The sequence below is a fragment of the Mixophyes fleayi genome, chromosome 9 (genome assembly GCF_038048845.1).
Source record: "Mixophyes fleayi isolate aMixFle1 chromosome 9, aMixFle1.hap1, whole genome shotgun sequence".
NCBI lineage: Eukaryota > Metazoa > Chordata > Amphibia > Anura > Limnodynastidae > Mixophyes > Mixophyes fleayi.
This window is the reverse complement of record NC_134410.1, coordinates 130,733,053-130,750,767: the sequence shown is the minus strand read 5'-3', so window position 1 is coordinate 130,750,767 and position 17,715 is coordinate 130,733,053. Positions and strand designations below refer to the sequence as shown.

Here is a 17,715-nt window from a genome sequence, read left to right as displayed (position 1 = left end):
GCTCTGCACGACCAGTAATGGTTCCACCACATCGACGTCCACAGGAGCGGCCTCTTGGCATGTTTGTTGTAAACAAAGCAAGGATAAATGAATAATGAAATAACACAGCAGTCCGTGATTGAGGTCCCAGCAAGATGAACTGATATATGTGGCTGCAAAATAACTGTCACAGTTTCCAGACCACCCAGCAGGTCACATTGTCCAGGTCACCCAGCAGGTGCACAGAGAAAATTCACTAACTCACAGTTTCCAGAGCAATCAGCAGGTGCACAGGTATATTGCCAACTGTCACATTTACCAGAGAACAATGGTAATGCATTGTTGTTAATGGCGGGCAGAAGTTTTGCAAAATAATTCCGAAAATGATGCAACCGATTACAACACCAATATTTTGTGCAAACCTACAGACGAAAACTTTTAATTTGTTATATGATGTGCCCTGCTCAGACAACAGCATCATGAAAGCCATACTTACGCTATTAATATATAGATTATATAGATAAAATCTACAAATTCTATACTTAATGAACTGCATTGAAACATTCAATATTTAACCTTAAACCAACATATTAAAAACACACTGTAACATGATGGTTCAAAGCGTGTTAGGAACGTAATACGCCAATATTTGTAGACCTATATTCCTGCTGGTTGGAACAGATATTTGTATGTGTGAAGAGCTGATCGGAGAATTGGAAACATTTACAGCCTTCCTGACAAGAGTTCAGTTTACAGAGAGGGGCTCAGAGATTAATCTTTTACAACTTTCAACAGCAACAATGTAACAAGATGGAATGTATTACGAGAAAAGGTATCTTGTCCAGTTTATGGTGCTCTGTTTTATAGGAGCGCCACGGCTGCAGCGCGCTCACACGACAGACGACCAAACAAGGGGGCGCAACAGTACAAGTGGCGATTTTATGAGGCGACTGGCTTAGAAAATGTTACTGCCAACAAATACAGTCATATGCTGTAATTTTGCAGCAAATGGTCCAATACTGTCCCAAAAACAAGCTCGATGCCCAATAGAAATCAAAGCAAAATCCACTGTCATTAATCAGGCGCATTGCAATATGCAGTCAGAATAGGTCCGCTAAAAGGCCAGTATGCGCAGGATCACCTTCCAACTACCCCAACTAGCCCCAGTAATTACCCCACGACAGAAAGGCTACAATTTGACCACGTACACGAGTATTTGGCAAAACTGGCATCTAGTCTGGCAGGATCTTAGTGTGTGGACGGCAAAACATAGAAAATAGATGTCCCCAGATACCAGATGGCGGGAGAGCTCAACAAGAAATGTAAGAAAATAATATTTTACTGAAGTAGTAGACACTTTGCAGAAATTCCCACCAGATTCTGCTGTGAAAACAACTGTACATGGATTTAATCACTCTTCGGATACCTGCAGGACTGACCTGAGCTATTAATAAGTAAAACAAAGCTGGACTTTACCTGCTGTCAACACGCTGAAAACTGCTGCACAGGTTAAAAATGGTGTCACTCATAGCAACCAATCAGATGTTTCCTTTCATTTTCCAAACTGCAGGAGACAAATTAAACCTTTTTTTGCTGACCAGTGTTTATAAAATGACCAATACTATATATATCTTTTCAAGAGGTCCCTTTCAAATTGAACAGGACTTACACAGGAATGTGGTCACACATTTGAACATGACAAATTAAATACCCCTGAGCAGCAACCTCAGTGTATGCAACAAGTGTACTGATCAAGTGTCCCATTGTCGCAGACACATGGTTATTTTATAGTATGTACTAAATAAATGATATCTAGAATCTAATTGGTTGCTATAGGCAACATCTCCACGTTTTCAAACCCACAGTTTAGTAAATCTAGCCCATGGTCTACTATTACACACACACACACACACACACACACACACACACACTCTTTTTGCACAATGGAAGCTGTGCTGAGAAAAGAAGGCAGGATTGTCGCTGTGAAGTGTAGGACTGCATGTAAAATGTACCTAAGAAAGTACAATAACCGCAGAAGCCTGGACTGAATGCGTTTACAATTTCTGGCCATAATATGATACTACTGGTCTTACTAGGGCACAGTCAGAAATAAGAGATCGCCTCACATACCCTCCCATTAGGACTATCGGGATTGCAGCTTTAGTAATTCAGTTTCCGGAGAGCTAGAGGCACAGACTGGTCTTTCTGCCCCTATTAACGGGGTAGACTGGAGCCAGAACCTCCGCAAGCTTCAGGGCCGCCAAGCCACAAATGGTCAATCTCTTGTCTCCATTGAACTCTCCTACAGATGGGAGGCCGACACCTTCTGGCTCTCCAACTCTGTGGAACAACAGGTCCTGGCTTGTAGGACAACGCTTGGATTTGTAATGTGACCACAGCCAGACAGACACTGGAAGCCTGGGCCTTATCAAGATGGAAAAATAAAACATAGAAGCAAGAATCTCTGCTGAAAGTAGGTGGACATTGCTGCCTGAAATGAGAAGCCACGCTGGAGGCTCAGACAGGGATAAAAGAGAATGCAGAACAATGCCGTCACACACATAAACATTACAGAAAAGGAGGAGGACATTTGGACAAATATATATTTATATATATGTAAACTGCTGAGATAGAAGCTGCTTTCTGTATACTTCCACTCAGACTGCTTGACAAATGCAAGATAAAATATGACACATAGACAGCCAGAAACAGGACCCCAAGTGGAGAAGATGTCAGAACGATAGGTTCCCTGTATTGTTTTTTTAAATTTTGAACAACGCTTTTTATGTTGCCGAACAAAAACAGTCAAAGATAATGACAATTTCAGCAGAAGGTCTCTCTAATGAGCATAAAAGGTTATCTTTATATATAAAAAATAAAAAAAAGTAGATTCCTACAAAGGAAAACCAAAATATTTTTTGCGTGTACATTTTCAAGTGCACAAACTTCCACTGTGGAAGTAGGTTTTAAATCAGTGTCTACTTGGGAAAGCAGGTTAATAAACACACAATAACAACATGGAATTAGGTGCAAACTTCTATTGCAGCTCAAAATTCCAACTGAAGAGAATCAATTAAAACTAATCTTTAAAGGACGTCCTGTCAGATGCAAAGGGTACAGACATTTAGATGAAGTACCCATGTTTACCCAAGACCATCCGGCTATACCTCTACAGAGATAGGATGTAAGAATCTCTCTCCTACACGTAGAGTGACCTATACACCCAGGTTCATATCGCCTGTCAGAGCAAACCACAGATGGGTAAGTCCTGAGTCAATATTGAGACCCCCTACCACTGCTGATAGACCGCAACCAAGATGGGTGATTGATGGTGGACTTAGACATCACACATCATCATCAGCTATTTTATCTACCGCTACTAATTCCGCAGCGCTGTACAGAGAACTCACATCAGTCCCTGCTCCTTAGGAGCTTACAATCTAAATTCCCTAACATACACACACAGAGAGAGACTAGGGTCAATTTGATAAGAGCCAATTAACCTACCAGTATCTTTTTGGAATGTGAGTGGAAACCGGAGCACCCGGAGGAAACCCACGCAAAATACAAACTACTCACAGATAAGGTCATGGTCGGGAATTGAACTCATGACCCCAGTGCTGTGAGGCAGAAGTGCTAACCACTACGCCACTGTGCTGCCCAATATATTCATGATAACGCCTGATCGACTCAGGGGTGCTTCAGTCCCCTATAGTGGATGTAAACTATCAACTCACAAGGAAATCACTGAGGTGCCGGGATCAGGGCCTGTTGGACAAGCTCTGAGACCAGCTGGTTTCCTTTCTGGTTCAACCAGCATTTGAGATTCTGAAAGCAATCTATGGACCATTACTCAATGTCAGTTCACGCTTCGTCATCCATGCGCTGGACGTGACTAAGTACCCTCAGAGATATAAAGGGGAAGTCAACTTATTGTTGAGTGTCCAAATCCATTAAAGCATGAATGGGACTGGTTGGTGCTGTTGGAAGATGTCCGCACAGAAAGGCCGACAGTGGTCACCAGCAAACGTCCTGCAAAAGCTTTTTCCACCATGGCTGATTTCAATCAGGTTAATATCAGGCGTAAGAGTCGTTTATGAGTCGCACACTAATTAATATCGCAACACAAGAACAGCAAAAATAAAAAAACTGTCTGGTCCAGGAAGCCCCCTCCGGACAAAAACACAGTCTGTACTCTAAACATCGGTGACGTCTACTTGCAGAACTTTAGGGAGGTGCCCCAGAAAAAGTACTCTGTATTCTGTAAATATTCCCAAATGCCCATGGAAAAGGGGGAGGGGGTGGGGGGCAAATAATCTCAAAACCCAATTAAGTTTGGCACCTACACTACCATCATCAGGGCACCAGTTTCGCAGACAGAGTGTGAGTAGACATTCCAATGGGTTAAAGATTGAAGTGATACAATAACAATGAATGTTGCAAGTGAGAAATTATAGATGAGGGAAGAGCCAGTCTGCAGTTTTTATGCTGGAAACAAAGAATGGAAGCTGAGGACAGATACATCTACCTGTCAGATACAACTATCCCTGGCAGGGAGATATTTAAGGGTCATCATGAAAAGGTCTCACCATGCAGAGAGATAAGAGACATAACACTATACGCAGCCAGCACAGTCTCCTTAATAAAACATCACCTCACATTTACACAAGCTGCTCGAAGCTCAATAAAAACACATATATGCAGCATTATATAAAGGATTCTAAGACTTGTGCCAAAGAAACAAAAACAGAAAGGGCGATTTAAGCCATTTTAAGATGTAACCATCGCCTACTCACACGGAGGTAGCCATCTTGTGGGCTGGGTCGGTACAATGTCTCTAAGTTCGCTACAAAACAAATGACATCACTAATTCATAGTGAATGGATCAACCAAGTTAGAAACTCACAAAGGATTACATTATCGTCCCAAACTTGCCGAGCACTTACAGATCCGATTGATTTTTTTCACCAAATAGCCGCCAAAATTTCGAGGCCGTAGATCAGAGCAGGCAAAAATTTCTCTCCAAGGCGCAGTAGACATTGCGTCGAAAAATACATCCATCCGATTGGTGGAGAAGAAGACTAATTCTGGAGAGCTGTATAGGAGTGGCTTCACAGACTATTTTAAGGGTCTTAAGTGATCGTTAATGGTCCTTTGTCGCACACACATTCAGTGATATACAAGGGACAACAATCTGGATGATCGTTCTGTACATATGGAGCTTCTCTGATATTGATACTAGTAGATTTACTCTACAGCTGGCTGTCACACCTCTCGTTCATTTTTAAGGAATAAAGTCCTTCTACTTCACACCTGCAAATGCAAAACCAACTGCAATAAACACATCGACAATTAAATGCAAACACAATATATTTCTTACCCAAGAGACGTGCCAATCACCTATAACGCCAGACACTGGAAAAGGCCCTAGTGACACAGAGAAGCCCTGGTTTAATGAGCTGTAGCTTGCAGTGCAGTCAGGTCCAAAGATCCCTTGAAATGATCAGTGATCTTGGTCTTGAAAAGCCTCATTCCTGCAGTTCTTAGAACAATGCAGACAGCAATGTCTAGACTGGTACACAAACCTCTCACACACTCCTTATAAGACCCAATGCTCAACTAGCAGAGCCACCTAAGACAGCCCGGGTTTCATTTGAAGCCTGAGCCTTGTCTAATATGGGTTATGTGCAAATATCTTCTTGCACGCTGCAGAACATGCCAGAATGTGGTATAAAAGGCTCTACCTCTGACAATTACATTATAAACCTGTGAAAAAACAATATCCTCTACAGACAAGACCATGCTTCGTCTCCATCTTGGTCTGCTGATTGCATATCTTGCCCCCTCCCCCCCAAGCTTAAAAAAAAAAAATCATCAAGAAAACTTGCAGCCTGCAACTTTGTTTCATAAGAAAATACCTTCAGTCTCCCCCCAAAAGCAAAGGCTCCCTTCTGATTTCACTCCACCAGGCACCCATTAGCAGTCTTGTGATTGGCAGGGCAGCCCTGCACCCTCCCAGGAAAATGTCGGCTGATAGATCAGACCCAACAAAAGCCAACTGCACACAGCTCAGCCTGACTTCACAATAAAAGTCCTTCCTTCCACTGACTCAGTGATTAGCAGCCTTCTGTACTTGCTGGCAGACAACGCTCAGAACAGGCTCCACGGCCACAGGCATCTCAGGAGGTGGCTTGTATTCTGGGGTCTTCTTCAAGTAGAAAAGGACACAAAATAAAAAGCATCAGGGACTGAGAACATGGAGCCAGTCCCTTACTGCTGCCTCGTGCTGGAACTGTAGCAGCTCAAATACATTGAATAGAGGAAGTCAAATTAAAGAGAATCCTGTAGACTGCAAACATGTATCATACAATTCAGAGGCTTGTTGACACAATTTAACTCATAGAAACCTATCATCAACCCAACAGGGCTCTATCCCCCCATCAAATAAGCTGTTTGCATGGATAAAGTCAAGGTTATTATTCATAAGAGCACAGTCTACAAACAGTGAATAGGTAAAAAGCAGATGAAACACAGACACACTCAAGTGGTTGGAGCTGGTATTCTGTAGGAAACGTTGCACATAATTATTTTATAAGGACAGTAGAATGCTGATCCCTGTAGACTCTGCAACGTGCTTGTCATGTAAGACCTAGAACGCTCTTACAATGCTTTAGCCATCATAAGACGTCAATGACCAACAATTAATGATGTTCTTTATAAATGAACAGAATAATTACAATTTGGATTAAATAAACTGGCAGGATTATCGATAACAAGACCACAAGTACACTGAGGAGGGTGTGTCCACAGCACTAATCTTAGACACCTGGGTGGTTTGACCCCAATATTTAGTTTCTAAGGACATTTGAAGGTCCTTGGGTCACAATCTCTGGGTCACTCAGCCCAGATTCCCCAACTCTATACGATCACTGACTTTCTGAAGCTACAGTTTTTTCACACACACAAGCAAGAAGGAGAACAACAGCTAAATGTATCTGCAGGACTTACACATTTAATTGGCCATAGGTCTGCTATTTGGGCGTCACATTATAAAGCAGCTCATCGTCCACTTGTTTACAAACGTTTCAAGCTATACACAACGCTTAAAACAGATTAATCCCCACAGCTACAGAGTCACAAAAAGAGACAGAGATGTAAACTCAGTGGGTGCATCTAAAATTCACAATTAGACAGATAAATAGATGTTTAAATTTCCTAAACATTCTACTACATTGTGCACCCCAAAAGCCGTGCAATGCAAGTACGAAGAATCGTACTGAATGTGGAACTGAGCCATCGACCCCTCTAAATCAGAGCAAAACACCAAATTGCCCTCATGAAAAAAGTAAGACAGAAAGTCTTTTTCCCGATGTCTGTACCATGCAAAAGATGTACCTTTCATCAACAAATTTTTGCATTTAAGTCTAGAACCAAGTCATTCAGCAGATTGCTTAGGTAGATCTAGGTCGCTCACCAAATCATTGAGTTCCTCTTGCGAGAAAAGTTTTGGTTCGTCAACTTCAACATCTGAAGAACCTGATCCATCTTCAGGCTGAGGTACAGTTCCATTCTCGTCAGGCCAATTGACTTCGTCCAGGTTTGTAGGAGGGTCGGGCACAGGGACGTCTGGACCATGGGGAATGGGACGAATAGCAGAAAGAAGATTGGGATACGTGATGGTGCACTTCCACTTTGAATTGTACCCCTTCACATCACAGGAACAGAAATAACAATCATCACTATGATTCTTTTGCTCGCGCCACATCATAGGAATTCCAAATCGAAAAGATTTTATCTTGCCTTTTGACCAATTACGAAGATCTTCGACGCACCGCTTACATACTTTATGAGGAGCCCAAACGTTATCTTGGTCACAGAGTTTTAATTTAAAATAAACAAAATAAACTTTCTTAACAAAATCCGTAATATTCAACTGCTGCTTTTTCACCATGAACTCTCCACATATGAAACAGAAACTGTCAGACGAATTTACACACTTTCTTGGAGGCATTGCACTAATTTTGAACCACACAGACAATAGCAGGATGACGACTGAAATGAAATACAAGATTGTGGAGGAATCAGAGAACAAGTTAATGCATGAAAGAACATGTCCGGGCAGGCCCTAGCAAGCACACTCAACAATGCAGTGATCGCCATCAAGACCAATAAACATGTATTTTCATGTTTTTGGGAGCACTGGCAGTGAAAATAAATTTGTTTTTCCATGTGCAGTTTTTTTCCCCCCCAAGTAAGATGAATTTAAAATTTAGCGATTTCCAGCTACCTGTTTGACCAAGGCACATTTCGATTGTGGAAAAAACCTGACGTCCCAGGAAAAAACGGTGGTCATTTTCGAATTCAGCGCAACAAAAAACATAAGAATCAGATAAAATTATGAAAACAGCTTTTTGGTTGCAGACCAGTGTAATAATCTGTTACCCCAGCACTAGATTGATATTCTGCACCAACTAGAGATATTTACCCAGAGATAGTAGAAACTAACAGCGACAGTATTAAGACGTCAGCAATAAAGCTCCCAATATGTCAAACAACTAATGAGGGACATTTCGGATGAATGTAGGGTTGGAGAAAACCATTTAGAATTCAGAAGCCAGAAGTAGAAATTTAGAATCCAGGAGGATCTTGTAAAGGGGTCATCTTGTACCCCGCTCTCATTGCTGCCTGCCCCCATGTAGAAAATACAGATTTTCTCCCCTGTGACAACCCCCAAAAATGACTCCATGAAAGATACCTAGATCGGTTCTTAAACGATTATCCAAAAGAGGCAAAAAAAAAGGAGGATTTGGAGGAAGTGTGAAATAAGGATCCTGGACTTAAGGTCTTGCTGGCACAACAAATCAATTGCAGAGTTGCTGATTTTGGGTAAGACTGGAAATGTTCTCCGACACTGGCCACCAAGAACTGACCTGATGAACCGTGGCCACCAGGATTACTGGGCTACTAGCCAGAGCATCAATAATCCTTTCATTCAAATTAGGTTTCTCTTGAAGCTGTTCAGAAGATGACTCATTCACACAGAAGCACTTTGTCATTGTCTGTAGGATAGAACAATTCCCCATTCAGGGCAGATTTGCCACCAGTGAGAACCATCACCAAACGTAGCACTTAGGACACCTTACAAATGTCTCAGTGTGACCCCAAGTATAGAACAGGGGACGCACATTGTAACATTGTTACATTTAAGCAGTTACTAATTCCAGCCGACCGTTCTTGGCGATATTAATGCCTATAATTAATTAAATTCTTATGTAGGAGCCAAAGCTGGGATCCAGGTTCTTGTCATACTACCCCCACACCTCAATGTAAGACATACTCATAGTAGGGATCAGACACTGGTCTTCCCTCCGGTACCCACCGCCTTACACACATATACTACAGATTCGTATGTTAAAGAGCAACATGGTCCCCAACGTCATTAAAAGGATGACACAAATAACACACATCACACTTACACAATGATCAGTATGTGAGAAAGGTCTTCACAAACTGCTCCCAGGCCTTGTACAATGAAGGATACAGAGAAGGAGAAGCTACCCCCCAGGGGTAGAACTGCAGGCAGTGTATAGTATAGCTTCTGCTCTGTCATTTACATGATGCCTGGTCTTCTTCCCTTTATTCCCAAGGATTGCATTGAATTAGATCATCCTTCCACCACCACCTCCCCCAACAGGAATCTCCTGAGCATGCTGCAGTGTGTCTGGCCGTACTCTGAGGACAGCAACCAGGTGGAACAGCTTCTATCCCACAAACAATGAACAATGAGGCCACAAAACACTAATGTGACACAACGCGCCTCTGCAGGGAGACATAATTCCCACCTCTGGACCTTTTCCACCAGGACACGCCAGCTTTTGTTTTTTTTAATTATTCACGTTATAATTTACTGTTAAGTTAAAGTTCTCTATTAATGCTCAGTGTTGTAATGTTGAGGATTGTATACTTTTCTCTCTGTGTCTCCAGTACAGGACAACCCACAGAAGAACAACTTAAACATAATGTAAATAAATGACAACTGCCCCAAATGTTCACGTCGCTCTTCTGACATCACAATAACTCAAAAATACTCCCTTGATAAAGGCACAAAGTTGTGAAGATAGATGTAGCTTGGACACCGGACATCACCAGTCTGTGTGTCTTATGTGTCACGCTCACCATCTTCTTTAGATTGTAAGCTCTAGGGAACAAAAGCCACATATCCCAATGTCTATATATGTTTCTCTTTAACGAGTATCAGCATCATATTGATCTGGTTTGTCCAATACGGCCTAGAGCCCATAATGAAAACGTACAATCATCAATGTTACCACACTGATAGAGAACTTTACTTCCTATAAAGGAGTTAATAATATAACTGATCGCGTCTGTTGCGCACGGATTTCACAATGTGTATAAAGTGCAGCAGTGCCAAAACGTGACATTCAAGAGATAAATTCTGTATTCACAAAAAGCTTAAGGCCATAAATGTGAAAGTGAATGTTAATGATATACAGATTTAGACTCTGTGGGGTATATTTACTAAACTGAGGGTTTGAAAAAGTGGAGATGTTTCCTCTAGCAACCAATCAGATTCTAGCTATAATTTTGTAGAATGTACTAAATAAATGACAGCTGGAATCTGATTGGTTGCTATAGGCAACATCTCCACTTTTTAAAGCCCACAGTTTAGTAGATCTAGCCCTATGTCTCTTCTTTAATACCCAGTTTTATCTGATTACTGTTTGCATCCAAATGAAAAGCACTGAGTGTGCTAAATGTTAAGAATTTAAACGACAATCAATTAAAATCATGATAGTTTTCTTGGAGCTGTTTCTGACCGATTTATTTAGAATTCTAATAAATACCACAACAGAACTATATATGTAAATAATAATATTGGAGACATCTTGGAGGAATGAAACAGAAGAATACACTCAGTTAAGGGTCTAGAGGACACATATAAACCACAGAGAATGTACTGTACTGGCTGCAGGGAACTGGGGGATGGGACAGCATTCTCAGTGAAACCATCTGTGAGTCACACCCAGCAGCCATTTTGTTGAGGCCAGGACAGCAGTGTTTACACAGCATGCCTCCTTCCTGCTGCTCAAACTCTGCTTTCTATTACAGCTCAGCCGTCTCCGCACTTACACAACTCAGGAAAAGGTATGGAGGATCCTTGTAGGCCACATCAGAGCTGATGAGGCCTCAGGGCAGCCACCAAAGCTATATCATCAAAGCCAAACCACAGTCTAGGGCAAGCTATGTGCATCCTGGTAACTTGGTGTAATGACAGCAGAGCATCCAGCATGAAGAATATGTGACAAACCTACATCTGCAGGATAAGGCAGCTAATCCTTCCTCACCGCTCTCTAACAAAGGGAGAGAATGAGCAGATCCTGCCTGGGGAAATGTCATTATTTGCATTAAAGCCCATGGGGCATAAACCCTCAAGTCAATGAAGACACAGAAAACTCCAGGGAGAAATGGGGAAATAGACAGTTTATAATTTCCCTGGAAACATAAAGGATGGAAATAAAATGTAAAAAAAAATATTAATCTAAAGAGATATTAAAGAGTAGAAGTTTTACCATCCAGCGTGGGCTGGAGTTTTATTTAATGTATAATACAGTGTTTATTTGTAATTAAATGCTTTATATTTTTATATGCATCAGCCTAGACTAACTTCATCTGCTGCTGCCCTGTCAGTCCCTACATTACTTTATTGTACTTTACCGAATCCGATATAATATACTCCTAGTAACATACATCTCTCCACTTGTCCCAAAATATCTCCCAACACGACCCCTCCGCTCTGCACAAGAGCTGCATCTCTCTTCCACTCTCATTACATCCAGTGTGAGGAATTCCCTCCCTCCAACAGACTTTAGTCCTCACACCTTCCAATCTTCCCTGAAATCTCACCTCTTTAAATTCCCCAACCAACTTCTAAACCTCCTTCTGTCCTTCTACTAGATAACCCCCTCACACAACTCACGCCAAACATTTATTGTCATTCTATACTCAAATATCCCTCTGCTGGATCCTGTAGCCCACTAAGCACTGTTATCCTCGTATTATCATATAGAGTGTAAGCTTCTGAGCCTGTTTTATTATTGTACTTGCTTCAACTTAAAGCTCTCCAGCGTATGCATGGTCTATATAAATAAATGTTAAATATTTCTGTGTCTTCCATGGTCGTGTTTATATTTTAAGTATCATTTCTAACACAATGACTGGAATAAGCCCCTGTCATTTATTTGGAAATTGTGACACGTGATTAATCAATCAAATTGCAGCCTAAGCAGAAATTCCCTTTAGAGATTATTCAGCGGACGTACGACAGGACAGAGAGAAGCCGTCACCTACACACAGTGACACGAGCCAGAGTGTCCGCTTACACCCTGTATTATGCTCTGTCCACACGATTCCAATGGATGCGTTTTGTAAAATATGTTTTATCGATAGAAGGATCTGCATTGAATGATCAAATACTCCCTCAGCCAACCGACATAAGGCACCACAGGAGTTCTGTGACCTATTTCACAACAACTATTTCCTGACGTTGCAATATTTATACAGCAGCCTAAAGAGATGCAGAGCTGTGACCCAGAGAAGACAGCACGTACGATCCCCAACACTGAGGCCATGTTCTCCTCTGACTACTCCTTCCTCATAGAGGGATTGTGAAGAAGAAATGCACTGATGAGTGTAAGAGGGCTTATATGCAACAGACTATACCTGGATTAGTGCTATGGTCCTTCAGGACACCTCCAGGAGAACATAACCTGCCAGGTCCTGAATGAGCAGAATACGTGGAATGTTTGTGTGCTAGAGCTCCCTCTACTGGTCATGCGTGGTCAGTGGAGACCATTTCACTCTCATCTGATCAGCAGCCATTTTACATTCCCAGAGCTCAGACAATCCATAGTGGCTGAAAAACACCTCCATATTCTACCACGGGCTCATTACTCAGGCATCTGACTGCACACTGCTCCCTGACAATGCTCTGTGTCTTTCATCTACAGCCAAGGCACAAATCTTACACAATGCTGAGTACGAGCGGAGAGGTGCAAATCTCAGGAACGCACCTCATTAGCAAACCTCTGGTACATCCCTAATTTACAGCCACAAATGCAACAAACTCAAAGAGCTACTGAATCATCGGATAATAGCACAAAGTATAAATGGACGGCTGGAAGGTAGGAAAGAGTAAGACAGACTGAAGTGACTTTAGCTAGAAACACTGCAGTATCTGCAGCAACATTGGGGAAACTGTGCCCCATTCCCCAGATCCATCACATTAATAACACAAACCGCAGTGAAGATACAACAGAACAGGCTGCTCGGCCCGTGTGCAGAAGAGATGGTTCTAGTCCACAAATCATCTATTCAGGTCGACTAATGATCTGATGCTATAACCCCAATGTATGTTGATCTTTGCAATTTATCTCCATTTTCAGTTGACTGATAACTATATAGGATTAGCAGAATGAACACGTGAAACGGCGGCACGATCAGCCGGCGAATGGATTGTGACGTACACGGTGGTAATATTATCCCGGGAAAGCAATTGAAGATATAAAGAGTGGAGTAAAGTATCCTTACTGGACGGGTGTTGCTGTCAGATTAATGCAAACCCCAAAATGACAGGTCACATCATTATCAAGTGACTACAAGCAAAACATACACAGGCCATGTTTTCAGAACTTTCCTGTTTAAGATCATACTGGTAACACCAAACGACAACCGTACAAAACAGGAAGGTTTGTTAATTCACTTAAGTGCTGCTTAACATTTATACACACCTCTGATTTTTGCCTGCTTGCTAATGAGCTAATGTGAATTATTGAGCGTAGTCCTAGAACACACACCTTTCTAAAGACAAGAAACAAACGATACATCTTTCTACCTTCGCTCCTCTCTCCACCGGCTGAGCAGTGTAATAAACCAACATTCTACTTTAAAAACAATTTATGAAAATCCATTTTTACAAAATGTTGTTTTCTTTTACGTCCAGCCGTAATACACAGAACTTACACATCAACAGCTGAACACGGATATAATTTAAGTGTCCGGATAGAATTTGGCACCAAGTGTTCCTGCATGCAGACAACCAGGGTGATAATATAATGTAGAAGCCAGTATGTAAATAATACAATAAATAAAAATGCAGCTTAGTACACGCAGTTAATGGTATAGATTATCCACATAGACTACATATCCGACACAAAAGATGGAACATCTGGAAGTAGATATAGGGGTTGAAGGACAGTTACAAGGTATGAAATCCGCTCTTCATGGAAGATACGGAAGATTCTCGGACGCAGCCAACATTGTTCTGCTGCCATCACCTGTAATGTCTATACTAAGAGCAGATTTCAGGTATGGGAGACACAAACTGGATGTCACACACAAGATGTCCGCTTCCTGTACGCATCCAACAAAACCCACATTTCATTCTGCAGATTCAGCTATTTGTATTGTTCAGACTCCAGATAAACAGAAATGTGGAACAGTTGCGATTAAAAGAAAAAAGTCTGGAAGGGGGAAGGGAGAGCAACCATGGAAACTGCAAGCGAAGACTTGTGGCCTACTTTTGCAAACATAAAATACATAATTAAATCAAGGACTGGAGTCTACAGCTGTTCAGCAGCAGCAATAACCTCCATTACATGTCTTAATAAAAGGGCATTTAGTGAAAGGGGGAAGATGTGTGTGTATATTGGTAACAAGAAGGAACCCAGTGACAGAAGCTCTCTCAATGTAAACAGACTCCTCTCCAATGATTTAAGCTATATATTGCATTTGGTATTGTTGCTGTGTAATCCATTACCCTGGACAAAACAACAAAGCAGAGGAGCTGCAAAGTGAGGTGACCCAGATCCAATCTCGGCTTCTAGACTTCCATAAACAGAATAGAGCTCAGTACATTCCCTCTCATCAATGCTGCAGACTGGACCAGATCTACAGGGGGAGGAAACACAGGTTTCCTGCTTAAAAAGGTCAAGACAGACAGAAACAGCATAAATAAAATCCAGTGATAGGATGACCAGATTCAGATGGATGAAAACATCAACTATTAAAAGTCAAAAATGTTAAGAATGCAGAGTTTGCAGCGAACACACAACAAGGATACAAGACAGAGGAGAAGGGCTCAGATGAAGACACCACCAGGCCACAACTAGAGTCTTCCAGTGTATCAGACAGGGACTATGACAAAGATCTCAGTATGCGATACTGCCCTAGCCCAGAGAGTCCCTGGTATTCTGCACCTACCAGACACACCCAGCCAATGCACAGCCTTCCCCAGGGCAAGAGAGAGACATACAGGCCTGTGACAGTCAGCTAACGTCTGCTGCCTTTTGCTTCTTCCTTGGGCCACAAAAGCTTCTGCACTGTGGTCACATGACCCAGCTCCCTCTATAGGTAACATTGTAGCACGCAGCAAGCATGCTTGGGGCAGCCATTCTACTGATTGCAGGGATCAACTCTGGGCTCCTCACCTCTAGTCATCTAAGGCTACGCAGGAAAACACAGCAAAGGGTTCTCTATGTATCTGAGAAAGGACAGAACTCGGTCGTGGAAGGACATCCAGCAATCATACAATACAATATGCAAAGTTATTTCCTTGCTGAAAACTGCATTCCTCTTTCATAACAGAAACACTCTTTATGCAACGTAATCATCTCCAGTAACTAATTCACCCCAGCAGAACAAGACTACACAGCATATTGTGTGACAATGTAGACACAAGACACATGGGGGTAAATGTATTATGGTCCGATTTTTTCAATCTTATTACATTTACCCCATGGTGTATGTACACAGTATAGTAGTCACTTTCTTTAACAAATTAAAAGACCTGTAATTAGCTCAACAAGAAAGCTTCCAACGTTCAAGTCACTTCAGATACATTGTTGCTAATAGCCCCCCCCCCCGGTCTATATCTGCTTATAACTTGTAGCACAAGTGGGTAACACAGCAAGTTGTTGTAATAATAGGGAACCAGAAGCAAGACCACAATTCAATGTCCGGATCTAGAACTTGTGTCTAATTTAACAATAAATATTGAAGAGAACACAGCGAATAAAGACGCTCGGTCACCTCACAGCAGAAATGGCATTTGGGAATATTGCAGCAAAGACAATCAACCAAACACAAAGCTCTACTCTGATGAGTGCATTGCAAATTGTCTCCTCTAGATCAGACACTTCGGGTGCAGTGATGGTTGATGCCCTGAACGCTTGTAGGATGAACTAGAGAAGGGTGCAAGGTGCTGAAGGACAAGACACCCTCATCCTAAACCATTATTCCTTAATGCATGCCATGGCTTCATTGGCCTATCCCAGTTACTTAGTACAATAGACGAACACACTGGTGTCTCTCCACAAGTTACATTATTATTACTACTAGAAGGGCCATAATCGTACTACAAGGTAATCCAGAATACCTCCACCCTGTAACATGCAACTATCTATAACTCTATATATAAAGACGTTGTCTACCTTTTATACGGTTATCAGCCACTTTAGGGTCAGAAATGTTCTCTAATAGGCTGAATAATAGGACATATCATGTCCGTAGGAAAACAAAAACCTCTCTCACAATTAAAAATACCATTACTTCTGATACACTCCAGAAACTATTACACGTCTCACAATTTTATGAGTAGAGTTTGTTATTTTTTATTATTATTATTGATTTATAAAGTCTCCTGCAATATAGGGCCCTAAAATACATCATAGCATTTGTTGCTTAGTGTTAACATAATAGGTCACAGGCCTTTTGCAAATGATCGTCCCTCAAACTGAATGGATTTGTTTTGATCATTTTATTTTTCTATCCTAAGAAGAGATAAAAAGACAAACACAAAACAAAGAGCATTGGGGAAATAATAAACAAAACTCAAGTGAACTGAAAACAAACAACCAAAACATAAATATACAGTTCGCAGAGCTATTTTCTTGCTGGAAACTATTTACTGTTCCATAATAACAACAATGGTCTTTATTCAGTGTGACACAATGTAACTAAATCAACATCACACTGAAACAGAAGAGTACACAGCATATTATATATACACCGGTGCCTGGTACGCCCGGCCGATTAGTGGTCACCCCAATGGGATGTTATTATGACCGAGTAGTGGTCCTAAGCTCCTACAACAATGTAAATATATATAATATAATATTCTGTCCTCCACAATCCTGGTAGTTACTGGCCATAGTGCAGCCATGTAAGAGTATAATAGAGATAGGATTGTGGCCCAAGAGAAAATTCATATTTTAGGGCTTTATAATGTCCCCGTTAAAGTGTTCTTTAAAGCATGGAAAGCAGATATTGGAGAGCGTACATTATATACATACAATATCGCCTGTTCATTTTCAGCACCTAACTGCTAGTATACAACTAGCTGAACTACTGTACATCAGGAGGTTTCCTCTACATGCTTCTCCCCCTTAGTCAACAAAACACCAGTGATAACATCACAAAACAAGGACACAGTGTGGAGCTGAAAAACAGATCAACCTTTCATTAGCAGGGTTCAGTTTTGTAGTTGAATCCCCCAAACTTTCCCTTAAAAGACACTTTTACTTTAGATATTTGCATGAATTATACAACATTAAATGCAGGTTAATCTCATTATGTTACATTTAGAGGTTTACTATGGACAATATACAAGAGGGTCTACAAGGGGCTGGAGAATGGAGAAGAGCTGTAAGTTGTTTGAGC

At 41.4% G+C, this 17,715-nt stretch overlaps 1 protein-coding gene across 8 annotated transcripts in view; it reads right to left on the bottom strand.

Annotated features, from left to right (window-relative positions):
• Positions 1-17,715, bottom strand: part of EHMT1 (euchromatic histone lysine methyltransferase 1) — a 72,814-nt gene that overhangs the window by 30,133 nt on the left and 24,966 nt on the right. For 3 of the 8 annotated variants that reach the window (XM_075185766.1, XM_075185767.1, XM_075185768.1), the window contains exon 1: positions 7,454-7,759. The exons of 3 other annotated variants lie outside the window; for them this stretch is intronic. In XM_075185766.1, coding sequence (XP_075041867.1) covers positions 7,454-7,747 — 294 coding nt within the window. In that variant the 5' untranslated portion in view covers positions 7,748-7,759. Of the gene's footprint in view, positions 1-5,897; positions 6,249-7,453; positions 7,760-15,258; positions 15,364-17,715 lie in introns of those variants that run through there. 2 more of the 8 variants (XM_075185772.1, XM_075185774.1) reach the window with 2 other exon arrangements.